Source organism: Mirounga leonina, unplaced genomic scaffold (genome assembly GCF_011800145.1).
Source record: "Mirounga leonina isolate KUSES-001 unplaced genomic scaffold, KU_Mleo_1.0 Mir_129, whole genome shotgun sequence".
NCBI classification, from domain to species: domain Eukaryota; kingdom Metazoa; phylum Chordata; class Mammalia; order Carnivora; family Phocidae; genus Mirounga; species Mirounga leonina.
Window position 1 is genome coordinate 49,093,656 of NW_023270323.1, and position 15,613 is coordinate 49,109,268.

General features: G+C 36.7%; 1 protein-coding gene across 5 annotated transcripts in view; it reads left to right on the forward strand.

The window, feature by feature from the left end:
• The window catches only part of RFC1 (replication factor C subunit 1), an 86,711-nt gene that overhangs the window by 20,653 nt on the left and 50,445 nt on the right, over nucleotides 1–15,613 (forward strand). For all 5 annotated transcript variants that reach the window (XM_035005124.1, XM_035005122.1, XM_035005123.1 and 2 more), the window contains 2 exons: nucleotides 7,491–7,566; nucleotides 9,181–9,303. In XM_035005124.1, the coding sequence (XP_034861015.1) occupies nucleotides 7,491–7,566; nucleotides 9,181–9,303 (199 nt within the window). The remainder of the gene's footprint in view (nucleotides 1–7,490; nucleotides 7,567–9,180; nucleotides 9,304–15,613) is intronic.

The window sequence follows — 15,613 nt, forward strand, 5'->3', positions numbered from 1 at the left end:
TGCTAAAAGGCTGATACCAGAGAGATTACTGCCTTTGTTTACCTTTAAAAAAAGTTTTATGGTTTCAGGTCTAACATTTAGGTCTTTAATCCATTTTGAGTTTATTTTGTTCATGGTGTAAGAAAGGGTCCAGTTTCATTCTTTTGCATGTAGCTATCCATTTTCCCAGCACCATTTGTTGAAGAGACTTGTCTTTTTCCCATTGTATATTTTTGCCTCCTTTGTTGTAGATTAATTCAGTATATAAGTGTGGGTTTATTTCTAGGCTCTCTATTCTGTTCCATTGATCTAGGCATCTATTTTGAGCCAGTACCATACTGTTTTGATTACTGCAGCTTTGTAGTATATGTTGAAATGTGGGATTGTGGTACCTCCAGTTTTGTTCTTCTTTTCCAAGACTGCTTTGACTATTTGGGGTCTTTTATGGTTCCATACAAATTTTAGTATTTTTTGTTCTAGTTTTGTGAAAATTGATGTTGTCATTTTGATAGAGATTGCATTGAATCTGTAGATTACTTTGGGTAGAATGGATGTTTTAATAATATTCTTCCAATCCATAAGCTTGGAATATCTTCATTTGTGACATCTTCAGTTTCGTTCGTCAATATTTTATAGTCTTCAGAGTACAGATCTTTCATCTTCTTGATTAAATTTGTTTCTAAGGATTTTATTCTTTTTGGTGCTATTGTGAATAGAATTATTTCCTTAATTTCTATTTGTCATACTTCGTGATTAGTATATAGAGACACAGATTTCTGTATATTTCTATCCTGTGACTTTACTAAATTAATTTATTCTTTTTTTGGTGGAGTTTTTAGGGTTTTCTATGAATAGTATGTCATTGGCAAATAGTGACGATTTATTTCTTTACCAATTTGGACGCCTTTTATTTCTTTTTCTTGTCTGGTTGCTATGGCTAGGACTTCCAGTACTAGTACATATATTTTTTAATTTCTTCTTTGATTTCATCATTGACACATCAGTTGTTTGGTAGCATGTTGTTTAAACTCCACGTGTTTGTGGTTTTTTTCCCAGTTTTTTTCTTGTCATTGATTTCTAGTTTCATACAATTATGGTTGGAAAAAATGCTTGATATGAGTTTAGTTTTCTTAAATTTATTAAGACTTATTTTGTGGCTTAACATGTTATCTGTCCTGGAGAACGTTCCATGTGCACTTGGAAAGAATATGTATTCTATTGTTTTTGGATGGAATGGTCTGTATATATCTGTTAAGTCCATCTGGTCTTACTGCTTCCTTATTGATTTTCTGTCTGGATGATCTAGCTACTGATTAAAGGGAGTGTTAAAATTCCCTACTATTGTTGAATTACTGTCAGTTTCTTCCTTTATATCTCTTAATCTTTGTGTTATGTATTTAGGTGCTTCTATGTTTGATGCATAGATATTTACAATTCTTATATCCTCTTGTTGGATCAGTCTCTTTATTGTTATGTAATGCCATTTTTTTTTTTAAAGATTTTATTTATTTATTTGACAGAGACACAGTGAGAGAGGGAACACAATAAGGGGGAGTGGGAGAGGGAGAAGCAGGCTTCCCGTGGAGCAGGGAGCCTGATGTAAGGCTCGATCCCAGGACCTGGGATCATGACCTGAGCCGAAGGCAGACGCTTAATGACTGAGCCACCCAGGCGCCCTTGTAATGCCATTTTTTGTTTCTTGTTACAGTCTTTGTTTTAAAGTCTGTTTTGTCTGATAAAAGTATTGCTACCCTGGATATTTTTTTTTAGTTTCCATCTCTTCACTTTCAGTTTGTATGTGTTTTTAGGTCTGACGTGAGTCTGTTGTAGGTAGCGTATAGATGGGTCTTGTTTTTTTTCATCCACTCTATCACCCCGTCTTTTTTTTTTTCTTTTTCTTTTTCTTTTTTAACCCTCTGTCTTTTGATTGGAACATTTAGGCCATTTATGTTTAATTATTATTTTTTAAAAAAATTTCTATTAACATATAATATGTATTATTTGTTTCAGGGGTACAGGTCTGTGATTCATGAGTCTTACACAATTCACAGTGCTTACCATAGTACATACCCTCCCCAATGTCCATCACCCAGCCACCCCATCCCTCCCACCCTCCTCCACTCCAGTAACCCTCAGTTTGTTTCCTGAGATTAAGAGTACATTTAGAGTAATTATTGATAGGTATGTACTTATTGCCATTTTCTTTATTGATTTCTGGTTATTTTTGTAGTCCTTCTCTGTTCCTTTCTTCTCTTGCTCTCTTTCCTTGTCATTGATAACTTTCTTCAGTGTTGTGTTTGTCTTTATTTTTTTGTGTATCATAGGTTTTTGGCTTGTGGTTATTAGGTTCCTATATAACATCCAAGTATATAGTAGTTTATATTAAATTGATGATCACTTAAGATCAAACACATTCTAAAAGAACTTCATTTTTACTATCCTCTGTCCACCTTTTCTATATATGTTATTAGGTTTTCCCTTTTTTTATTATGGGAGTCCCCTTAACTAACTTTTTAAAATATAGTTGATTTTATTACTTTTGTTGTTTGACCTTTATACTAGCTTTATAAGTGATTGCTCTACTACCTTTACTGTGATTGCTTAATGAAATTTTTTTATTTTCATAATTTTCTTCTAATTACAGTCTTTTTTATCCACTTAAGCCCTTTAACATTTCTTGTAAAGGCCAGTTTAGTGGTGATGAAATCCTTTAATTTTTGTTTATTTGGGAAGCTCTTTATCTTTCCTTCAATTCTAAATGATAACCTTGCTGGGTAGAGTATTCTTGGTTGTAGGTTTTTTCCTTTTAGCACTTTGAATATATATATCATGCCTCTCCCTTCTGGTGTGCACAATAGTTTCTGCTGAAAAATCAGATGATCACCTTATGGGGTTTCCTTTGTAGGTAATTATTTGCTTCTCTCTTACTGCTTTTAAAATTCTTTATCTTTAATCTTTGACATTTTCTTATTATGTGTTAAGGTATGGAGCTCCTTGGGTTCATTTTGTTTGGAACTCTCTGTGCTTCCTGAATCTGGATATCTATTTCCTTCTCCAGGTGAAGGAAGTTTTCAGCTGTTATTTCTTCAAATAAGTTTTCTGTCCCTTTGTCTCTCTCTCTCTCTCTCAGCTTCTTCTGAGACCCCTATAATGCAAATGTTTGTTTGCTTGATGTTTTTGAAGAGATCCTTAACCTGTTCTCATTTTTTAAAAAAATTCTTTTTCCTTTTTGCTGTATGGCTTGGGTGCTTACCATTAGTCTGTTTTCCAGATTGCTGATCTGTTCTTCTGCATTCTCTAATCTGCTGTTGATTACCTCTAGTGTATTTTTCATTTCATTTATTGTATTCTTCAACACTGGTCCTTTTTAATATTTTCTCTGTCTTTGTTGAAGTTCTCACTGACTTCATCCATTCTTCTCTCCAGTTGGTGAGCATCTCTATTCTGTGATCATTAATTTTTTTTTTTTAAGTTTGAAATGTTTAGCAGATAGCTTGATTATCTCTGTTGCAGTTAGTTCTTTTTCTGAGGCTTTGTCTTGTTCTTTCATTTGAAGCATATTCCTCTGTCTTCTCATTTTGCTTAACTGCCTGTGTTTGTTTCTATGAATTAGGTGGAACAGATATTTCTCCTAAACTTGAAGGAATGATCTTGTGTATGGTCATCCCCTATGTAGCTGCATGTGCTTGGTTACTTTGGCTGGCTGGCTGAAGTTGTAGCTGGTGGTCCTGGGGCACTGTGTGCTGGGGTGCCCTGGTGGGATGGCCTGAGCTGAAGTGGGTGTGGGCTGGGGTGGTCCTAGGGCTCTCTACATAGATGGTGCCCCGGCAGGACCGCTGAAGCTGAAGTAGGTGCAAGTTGAGGTATGCTGGGATGCTCTGTACAGGGGTGCCCTGGTGAGTTGTCTGGATCCAAAGCAGGAATGGGCTGGGTGGTCCCCAGGCACTGCACAAAGTACTCTGGTGAGTCATCTGGAACCAAAACGGGTGTGTTCTTGGGGGGCTCTGCATCGGGGGTGCCCTGGCAAATTGTCTGGAGCCATAGTGGTGTTTTGGGGTGGCTTGTGCCTGTGTCACCTTGGCAAGACAGCTAGCCCTGTAAGGGGTAGCCGACCAGAGATGTGGTGTGTGTTGTGCTGAGGTCACATGGGTGGGGTGTCTAGGGCTGGTGTGGGATGGGGCCTGGGGCTTATTGAGGTGATAGGCCAGCAAGGGCACTAGGACCCTGCTCCTGACCATGCTGTCAGGGTGGAGGGAGAATGTAAACCTTGGCCCCTCCAACCTGGAGAGAGTTCCAGCAGCTTCCCCATCATTTGGTGGAGTTCTAGGGCTGAATTTTTTATAATCTAGTTACTCTTTTAAACCATGGCCTTTTTTCTCTGCCTCAGGGAAGATGAATCTGCTTATGGTCCCTCAGTAGTTTCTGTCCCTAATGCAGTTCACGGTGACAGGTGGGGGTTCCTTTCGTTACCCTATCTCTGTTTCTCTTGCCGTTGTCTATGTGGTCTCTCTGTCTTTTGTTGTGCAGAAGCTGTTCAGTCAGCTCTCAGTTCTTCAGGAGGAATTGCTGTATAAATAGGTATGATTTGGTGTGTCCTGTGGAGGTGGAAGTTCATTGCCATCTTGGACCAGAAGTGCTAGGCTTTTTTTAAGCACACACATCGGAAACTTTCCAGCCTTCATCATAACCCAGTTCCAAAGCCACGTCCATATTTTAGGTACTTTTTACTGCACCACTCCATTTCATGGTAACAAAATCTGTATTAGGATCCTCCAGAGAAATAGAATCTAGAAAGAGATTTATTTTAAAGAATTCATGCATGTGATTACGAGGGCTGACAAGTCCCTAGACCTACAGTTGGGCAAGCTGGAGACTTAGGATAGCTGACGGTATAGTTTAAGTGTGAGTCTGAAGTCCTATGAACTAGGAGATCCAGTAGTGTGATTCAGGCTCAAGCCTTCTAGCCAAGGGTAGTAGGCTTGAGACTTAGGAATAGTTGATGTCCCAGGTTGAAGGCAGTCAGGAAAGAGGGATTCTCTTATTTGGGAGAGGGTTGACCTTTTGTTCTCTTTGGACCTTCAACTGATTGGATCAGGTTCACTCACATTAGGGAGAGGAATCTCCTTTAATCAGTCTATTGATTTAAATGTTGGATTCATCCAAAAACACCTTCATAGAAACACTCAGGATAATGTTTGATGTAATATCTGGGTACTTTGTAGCCCACGCAAGTTAACAGGTGAAATTAAGCATTGCAGGTCACATTTCCTACTTTTTTGTGTGTGTCTAGTTATTTTGGATTTATGTTGGATAGTGTGAATTATATAATGTAGGAAATTTGGATTCTGTTATATTCCTCCAAAGAGTGTTAATTCTTTTGGCTTAGCAGGCAGTTAATTTGGCTGAACTCAAACTCTGAGCTCTTGTCTCCTCTTTGATGGGCAGCAGATGAAATCTTTGTTCAATTCTTTTATCCTTAGCGGGGCACGGGGAGTTGTTCCATTCATATGTAGTTCAGGAGACTGCCACAGATTTGGACTAAGTTTACTGGCAGAATTTGAGACTTGCCTTCTGTGGCTCTCTCTTTTCTAGGAGTTAATATAGTTGATTCTAACTCTCTCCTCTAGTCTGATGGTGTATTTGAATTATAATAGTTCATTTATCTCATTTTCTTACAAGGTAGTTGCTTGTTCTTACACTTTTCAAATTTCAGTGTAATGAATAGAAGCATATTTCTTTTTTGAAAGATTTTATTTTATTTATTCACCCCCCCAAATTAATGAATTTACATAGAGTGCACACGAGTGGGGTTGGGGTCAGAGGGAGAGGGGGAGAGAGAGAATCTCAGTGTAGAACCTGATGCAGGGCTTGATCTCACGATCCTGAGATCATGACCTGAGCTGAAATCAAAAGTTGGATGCTTAACCAACTGAGCCACCCAGGTGCTCATAAGATTTTATTTTTAAGTAATCTCTACACCCAGTGTGGGGCTTGAACTCACAACCCTGAGATCAAGAGTCATATATGCTCTAACTGACTGAGCCAGCCAGCCACCCCTAGAAACATTTCTATCTTATAATTGGCTATAGGTTTTTGTTTTGCTTTGTTTTGTTTTTACTGCTTTCTTGATGCTTTTTGGGAAAATTTAAATATGTTAAAAATGTATAACTACAAAATATAAATAATACCTTTTGCCTCGGTTATATTTAGTTTTCTAACAGGCATTGGGCAGTGGTGGGCCCACAACTCCTTAACTTTTATTTGTCTCTTTCATTTTTAGTAAGCCTTTGCCTTGTAATATCTGACATCCTTTTACTCTTTGTTGTATGTAGATTAGTGTTGAAAGTGGAGTTGATTAATAATACAGCTTTTTCTGTATTTCTTTTTTCCCCATATGATGGAATTATTATCTGGCTTTTTTTTTTTTTTTCAGTTTTATTAAATAATTGACATACATAGCTATGTAAGTTTGAGGTGTACAGCATGATGGTTTGACTTACACTTGTTGTGAAATGATTACAACGATAGGTTTAGTTAACGTCCATTATTTCATATGGATATAGTAAAAGGAAAAAAATTTCTCTTGTGATGAGAACTTTTAGATCTACCCTCTTAACGAGTTTCCTACGTATCAGATAGCAGTATTAACTATAGTCATCATGTTGTATATTACATCCCTAGGACTTATAACTAGAAGTTTATACCTTTTGACCACCTTCCTCCAGTTGTACTTCCCCTTACCCCCTGCCACTGGTAACCACAAATCTGATCTCTTTTTCTATGAGTTTGGTATGTTTTTTGTTTGTTTTAGAGTCCACGTATAGGTGAGATCATACAGTGTTTGTCTTATTTCACTTAGCATAACGCCTTCAAGGTTCATCCATGTTGTTGCAAATGGTAGGATTTCCTCTTTTTTTATGTGTATCACAACTTTATCCTTTCCTACTTTGATGGTTACTTAGGTTGTTTCCATGTCTTGGCTATTATAAATAATGCTTCTGTGAACATGGAGGGTGCACATATCTTTTTGAGTTAGTGTTCTTGTTTTCTTTAGATACATTTCCAGAAGTAGAATTGCTAGGTCATATGGTAGTTTAAAAAAAATTTTTTTTGAGGAATCTCCGTACTGTTTTCCATAGTGGCTGTACCATTTTATAGTCCCACCAGCAGTCCAGAAGAGTTCCTTTTTCTTCATATCCATGCAGGTGTTTGATATCTCTTCTCTTTTTGATGGTGGATCTGGCTTATTCTTTAGCCTAAGTAGGGCATTAATAACATTTTTGGGCTGTATAATTCTTTGTTGTGGAGGACTATCTTGTGCATTGTAGGACGTTTAGAAACATCCCTGGTCTACCATCTACCCATTAGATGCCAGTAACCCCCTCTCCCCCCAGTTATGACAAGCAAAAATGTCTCCTTGGGGGCAGAATTACCGAGCTCAAGTCTAAAAAAAAAAACCAGCTAAGTTATATAGACTTTTTTGTGTTCTAATTATACTGTGATGTTCACAGGTAAATAGTTCTTGTAAAGAAGATGACTCTAAACAGAAGCAACCAAACAAGAAAAAGAGGATCATCTATGATTCAGGTAATATTTCTTCTGGGGAGCTTTAAAGTTTTAAAATAATTTTATATCCCTCAGAACTGTGTTTTCCAAACTGATGTTCTGAGACACACAGCTCTCTCTGATGTTATAATAGGTCCTGTGAGGAGAGGGCTCTATGCTCAAAGTTGGGAACAGTTTTATTATACTGTAGAACTTACCAGAGCTGAAATGTGGTAATGTATTAAATGTGTTTGTTCAAGGGGGTATATAATATACATAGCATGTCTTAAACTTACTTTGAATATGGCATATTTATTTTTTAAAACTATTCATACTACTCTTGCAGCTGAGCTTCTTGGAAACTGAATTTGAAAAATAGTGCTTAGGATATTGCTTTAGAAACGATCTAAAATTTAATTTTTGTGCTTTTAATCTGGTCTTTTGTTGGATTTAAAATGGAACAAGCACCAAATAAAATATTTGAATATACTTTTAAGATGGGGAGTGTGTATTTTTATGCATGCCTTTTATGATATGTTAAAATAATGGTAGAATCCAGAAAGTTTTAGATTTTACTTTTGTGGAGAAGATCCATCTGGTGTGAATTCCTAAAACTAAAAAGGTAAACTAAGGAGACACTTATAGATTGTTAGGATTTCACAGTGATAGCACAGATTCTGACTCCATCCTAAAAATACTTGAGTGTTTATTGTGAGTCTTCTACTGCTGTATATTGTAAGGAATTTGAAATAAATACACATCCCCATTCCCTGGGAGTTTGTGTCTTTTGGGAAACTGGAAATTTAATTACTTGATGCAGTTTAGAATAATATGAAACAGGATTTATAAATGCATGGTTCAGAGGAAAAGGAAGGACACTAAAGTTTATGAAACTTCTGTTTTTGTTTTACTTTGTTTTGGCTTGTATTTAAGTGTCTTGGGTGGTTAGGTTGTGGTAGACAGACCAGTGCTCCCAAAGATGTCCATACCCTAATTCCTAGAACCTTTGAATATGTTAGGTTACATGATGAAAGGGAAATTAAAGTTGTAAGTGGCATTAAGGTTGATAATCATATGACCTTAAAGTAGGGAGATTATCCTGGAGTATCTGGGGGTGGGCCCATTGTTTTCACAAGGAAGGTGGAGGCAAGAGAGAGAGATGGAGAGAGAGAGAGAGATTAACTGTGAAGAAAGTCAGAGAACCAGAGAGATGGCCGCATGAGAAGGATTTTGCCTGATGTTGCTGGCTTTGAAGATGGAGGAAGGAAGCCGTAAACTAAGGAATGTTAACAATCATTAGAAACTGGAAAAGGCAGGGAAATGGATTTTTCCCTAGAATATCCGGAAAAGAGTCATGTCCCTGCTGACACTTTGATATTAGCCCATTGAGACCCATATGGGATTTCTAACTTCCAGAACTATAAGATAATATATTTATGTTGTTTTAAGCCGCTAAATTTGTGGTGATTTGTTATGGTAACAAAAGAAAAGTAAGACAAAGGTTTAACACAAGTAGAAGTAATCTGTGAGAATTCACAGTAAGAGTTTTGCCTTGAAATGGGCCTTGAGGAATTGGTTAACAATAATCACTTTAAAAACACACTGTATTTTACTATTTCTTTTGAGAGTTTTGTTTGATTTTCCTCTCATGTACAGATTCAGAATCCGAGGAGACAGTGCAGGTAAAAAATGCCAAAAAGCAACCAGAGAAATTGCCATTGTCTTCTAAACCTGGTAAAATTCTACGCCAGGATCCTGTTACATACATTTCAGAAACAGGTAAGGTATTGAATATGTTTATTGTTTTAGAGAGGAGTAGTGTGTGTTATGTTCTTGAGCTTCTCACTGGTGTCTGGATGTACCTCTTTCACTTTGAATTTCTGTTCCTTTTTTGCGTTGTTGATTTATATTTATCAGAGGAAGGCTGTAATCATTATCTTTGGCATTTTCTGTGGGTTAAGGGCCATTGTAAGGACCAATTACAGGGGAATTGGCCTTGGGATTTTTTTAAGTTTTTTTTTTTTTTTTTTTTAAGATTTATCTATTCATTTTAGAGAGAGAGAGTGTGAGCGCATGAGCATGAGTGGGGGAGGGGCAGGGGGAGAGGGAGAGAGAGCATCCCCAAGCAGACTTCCCACTGAGGGCATAGCCTGATGTGGGCCCGATCCCAGGACTCTGAGATCATGACCCAGTCTGAAACCAAGAGTCAGCCATTTAACCGACTGAGCCACCCAGGTGCCCGTGTGTTCTGTATTGAATAAAATGAAGTTCTATCTTGAATCATAAATTAAAATATTATTGGTGTGTTTTAAAACTTCTTTTTTATGTAAGTTTTTTTATCTTGCATTCTAAAGTCATAATAAGCTAAGTATATAACGGTTATTCATATTTGTGATTTATAAAATCTAGCACAGGGGCGCTTGGGTGGCTCAGTCATTAAGTATCTGACTTTGGCTCAGGTCATGATCTCAGGGTCCTGGGATTGAGTCCGGCGGCGGCTCTGCACTCAGCAGGGAGTCTGCTTGTGCTTCTGCTCCTTCCCTTGCTCATGCTCTCTCTCCCTCAAAAAAAAAATAAATAAAATCTTTAAAAAGATATATAATCTAGCACAGATGTGACCTGAATTCCTTGTATTCTCTTGTGACACTAAAGACTTTAGCGCTGACTTTTTAAAAGATGATTGTTTTTGTACTTAAATTTATTTGTTTGATCTGTTTTGAGTGGTCAAAAAGCAAAAGACACAAATAATTGCACACTAATCTTAAAATGGTAAAATAGTATAAATGATTGTTTCATAGAGAGTATTCATTTATGGTGAGGAACTCTGAAGTGTCATCTGAGGAAAAAAACTTAGATGCATTCATTGTAAAGTCCTTTTGATTCTGGCATTGTTAACTATTAGAGGAGACCATAACAGGAGTGAAAGGTTAGATGTAGTAATCTTCCAATTCACAGGGCCTGTTGAATCGATTCCTGCATAGAAATGTTTGAAGGGGCCATGAAAGCATCTCATAGGTTACTGATTTGTTTATATTGAAGAAAACCTCTGAAACCATAATTTTTAGCACTCTGCTACTTGAATTGCTAGTGAATACACATGGTTTGAAGAGATGGTAAAAGCTACATAATTATTTTGGTACAGCATATTACAACTTATATTCAACAAACATTTATTGAGTGTTTTTTTACATCCCGGATACTAGGAACTGGGGGTGCAAAAGATGACCAAAGACTCCCAAGTACGTGGAGTCTCTTGAGGCAGTGATAAGTAGTCAGGCAGAGTGCTTGAAGGGTCCGATTTGATCTGGCTCTTGAAGGATGAGCAGGTGATGGAGGGAAGAACATGTCAGTTTAGAGGGATGGGATTATTTAAGGCACAGCATCCAGCACAGGGATTGGTATGTTCATAGGACACAGAAGAGACTGCTTGCCCACATGATGAGGAATGGTGGGAGGTAGGATGAAGGAAGACCTTGAAAGCTAGGCAGATGAATTTAGACTTAACATAGCAGGGAAAAGGGAACCATTAAAGTTTTTGAAGAGTTATGGAATGATGAAAGTATTTAAGGGTGATTGCTAGATTGCTAGTGTTCAGGGTGGGATGGAGAATATAGAAATTGTAATGAGGGAAGTGAAGCATTTAGTAGGAGTGAAGTAATGAGAGATGTAAAAAGTTTGCAATAGTAAGGGACTGATTTATAAATATTTTTGAGAAATGAGTTACAAATTAGGTATTTGGATTACCTATGGTACTATTATTAGGATAATTGGAGAACTGATGTCATTAGCATGTTTAAGGTTTTTTGTTGTTTATTTTAAAAAATTCTTGAATATTATTTTCTTTTATTTTTATTTATTTATTTTTAAAAAAGATTTTATTTATTTATTTGCCAGAGAGAGAGAGAGAACAAGCAGGGGGAGTGGCAGGCAGAGGGAGAAGCAGACTCCCTGCTGAGCAAGGAGCCTGATGCGGAACTCGATCCCAGGATCCTGGGATCATGACCTGAGCTGAAGGCAGATGCTTAACCGACTGAGCCACCCAGGCGTCCCTATTTTCTTTTGTTTTTTTTAGTAATCTGTATACCTGATGTGGGGCTTGAACTCCCAACCTTGAGATTCAGAATGCTCTACTGACTGAGCCAGCCAGGTGCCCCTTGTTTTTTTTTTTTTTTTTCAATAACAGTTTTATTGAGATATACAGTTCACCCCTAAGATTTTAATATTACTGGAATTTGCAGATACAGGTCAAAGTTTTCGGAGATATGAGTAACAATAAAACTTTACTTACATGTATGGGCTGTTACTTGAGAGTGTGCAGGTACTCATAGATAAATTGGTCGGTAAGTGGGGAATGAAACAGGAAATAAAAGTCCTTGTGTTGTAGAAGGAACCTGAGCCTGGAAGGTCAGAAGCCCTGCCTGAGGGTCCATCCTTGGTTCCCATCTAACAGATCTTTGAGTCTGTTGTACTTTCTATAAAGCAGAAACACTAATGCAATAGGCTTGTTGTGGAGACTTACTGGAATGATGCATAGGAAAGGGCCAGACCCAGTGCCTGAAGCATATAAAAACAGGCAATCCAAAGGAAAAAAGAAAAAGCAAAACAAAAGAAGCCCACAGATGAGCTTTGTAGCTTCTCAGAGACATTTATTTGATAAAGTTGTTCAAATGATCAAAAACAAAATGTAGGTGACATGGACGTATTTTCTGTAAACTTTTTGGTAAGCTGAGATATTTCTTCATTATGGCAGAAGCAGACTGACTCTTTAACCTTTTTGTTCTATTGCTAAATATCTGCTCAGGCACATTGTGCAAATGCACTCTTCTATTAAGAGATCCCCCTCTGAGATCTGGCCACCTTTGTGAAGTTTTGAATATGTGGGAGGGATACTAGAAACAGTATGGTGATAGGTTTATTATGGAACTGAAGGTGGTGTGATCAGGCTTTCCAGTGACACCCTGGAAACGTCAAAGTTAGTGTGCAGACAGCTGTGGCCTTCAACTGTGGATCAGTTGGCTATCCTTATCTTGTGATTTTAGGTACACAGAAGGGTCAGACGATTTAAGCTCTGATCACAGATTTTCTTTAACATGGGATCGTTTATTTCAGACTAAGTATTTTTGAATGTTATTTTCTGAAGAGATATCCAGCACTTTATCTGAAATTTCTATGAACATTATCAGTGTTTATGTCATTCTGCTGGTGGCACGTACATGGGAAAGTGAACATTGTCCCCTTTTTGTAGCTGAAAATCTTGGGGTGCGATGTACCTAATAGGATGTTCAGTATTAATTACAGTATTCTCTTTTTTTCTTAGAATTAAGATTTAGGAAAAAGCTAGTTCTTTTCTTGCCTGTATTTATCTTCTCATACTTTTTTATTCCTTGAAATGACAGGTGCGTGGGAAGAAAAATAAGCCCTTTTTTCTTCCTATCATAAGAGAATGAACTGTTAAAAAGAAGTCCATAATAAAATCAGAAATATAAAGAGTTTTAAGAAAGGTGCAGCTTCTTGAAATTAATAAGCTGGAAAATTCACCTTAAAATAATTTTTAAAAATGATTTAGTTTTTTTTAAAGCTAAAACTATAGTTTTTCAGTAGTGGGTGATGAATAAATATTCACATTATAAATGTAAATATTTACATTACTAGTATCAGGTTAAATAGAATATTTGTGTTAATAATAATTTCAAAATAAAAATCCTAACCTAAGATTGTATTGTTGATTGGGAGATTGGAGCTTCTTGTGGAAAAGGATTATATGACAATGATTGTTTTAAAAACCTGTTAATAACAAAAGAAACGGGCACCTGGGTGGCCCAGTCAGTTAAGCATCTGCCTTTGGCTCAGGTCATGATTCAGGGTCCTGGGCAGCCCCATTTTGGGCTCCCTTGCTCAGCAGGAACTCTGTTCCTCCCTCTCCCTTCCCTCCCCCACCCCCCCCACCCCCTGCCCCGGCTCATGCTCTCTCTCTCAAATAAATAAATAAAATCTTAAAAAAAAAAAACAACGAAAAAACCCCCAAAAGAAACACTTGTTGCTTCATTATTCCATATTTTATTTTTTATGAACCAATTTGTGTTTGCTATTTTTCTTGTAGTATAGTATTTGTAGTGTTTAAGAGCATGAGTTATTTTATTTTATTTTTTTAAAAAAATACTCATTTGAGAGAGAGAGAGAGAGAGCATGGGGGGGGGGGGTCAGAGGGAGAAGCAGACTCCCTGCTGAGCAGGGAGCCGGATGCGGGACTCCATCCCAGGATCACGACCTGAGCCGAAGGCAGTCGCCCAACCAACTGAGCCACCCAGGCTCCCAAGAGCATGAACTCTTGATTCAGACTGGCCGGGTTAACCTTCATTTACCTTCCCTGTGTCTTAGTTTCCTCATTTGTGAAATGGGTTTATTCCTAGTACCCACATCAGAGGCCTTTGTGATGATCAAATGAGATAATCCTTGAAAAGCATTTAAAACAGGGTCAGGCATATAGTAAAAACTCAGGAGGATTAGCTGTTAGTTTTACATTTTAATTTTGTTGTATCCCTACATCTGTCTTTAAAGACATTTTAATTTTGTTGTATCCCTGCATCTGCTAAAGACATTTTGTTTTTTGCTTAAGTACTTAGGACTTTCTGTTGATTATGTAACTGTGCTTCAGAAATTTAGAAATTGTGTTTGACCCACTTCTGTCCACTATGGCCACTACTAGTTACTTGTGGCTTTTGAGCACTTGAAATGCGACTATCCCAAACTGAGAGTATGGTTAAGTGTAAAGTACAGATTTCAAAGGATTAGTATGAAAAAGAAGTAAATTATCTTATTAATAATTTTTTAGTATTATATGTTGAAATGATTTGGATGTGTTGGGTTGAATAAAATACATTGTTAAAATTAATTTCACTTGTTTCTTTTTTACTTTTAAATGTGGTTATGAGAAACTTTAAAACTCTCTGTGTAGCTCAGATTTTATTCCTGTTGCACAGGGCTTTATAAACAACAAGAAAAATTTAGGAAATAACCTTAATTTAGAAAATAACCTACTTCATTCAAGTGCTTTTGTTTATATTATTATACAGTTCTTTAGGCTATATTATACAGATCTGTAGCCTGATCGTTTAGCTCTATGACCTATTTTTCATCACTTTTATTAAATCTGTCTTCTATTGATTTTTAAAGTACTTTGATTACATTAATCTCCCAAATTATAGGGAAAGGAAAAAAATGGCTTATAAACATCTTCATAGCTAACCACTGACTCTAGTAAAATGTTCTTGTAAGTTGGTAAAAACCCAAATACTTGTTGTACTGGGTAAATATATTTACTTTTAGCTGTTTAATGAAGTGAGAGACCTTGAGTTTTGTTTGGCATAGATGACCTTTTATTAGGCAGTTTCATCAGGGGCTGGTGTTTGGTTGAGAATGATGGGAGTTTTTCCCTGTCTTGAAAGTTGTTTATGACTGGTAATTTTCATTGAGCATGTAATTCCAGAGACAGTGCTCTTGAGGTTATAATTATTTTCGGGATGTTAAATGGGAAAAAATTGGGAATGTGGTGTTCTCTAGTTCACCATGTAATATTAACGACCTGTGACTTTGGAAAATAGTAGCGGAAAATATTACTGAGGATGTGTGTAACATTCTCTTTTATGGATTTTTAGAGGCATATAGTTTTGCTTACCAGACAAATGGGGATAGATTATGTATAGGATAAAGAACGTTTCTTAGATGTTTTCAGGGAAACTAGAGTGATTGAGCCTGAAAATTTCTTTGAAGTGAGAGGAAACTTAAGAACTGTGTATTACAATTCTTTGATTATACTTGTTAAAAAATAATACTGATTTGTGCACTAAGACTCTATAAAAGAAACAGAATTTTGGGGGATGAGAATTTAGATTAGTATTATTTTAAATTACCTAAGTAATTTAACCACATTCTCACTGAAAAAGGAGTAAACAATTCAGATGAAAATATTTTATTCCCTCATCTATCCCTTTTGCCTTAGGTAGCTATATAAATAAAAACATATACACGCATCCATATATATAAATATATCCATATACACACACACTTTATTTATTTGAGTGGCATTCTA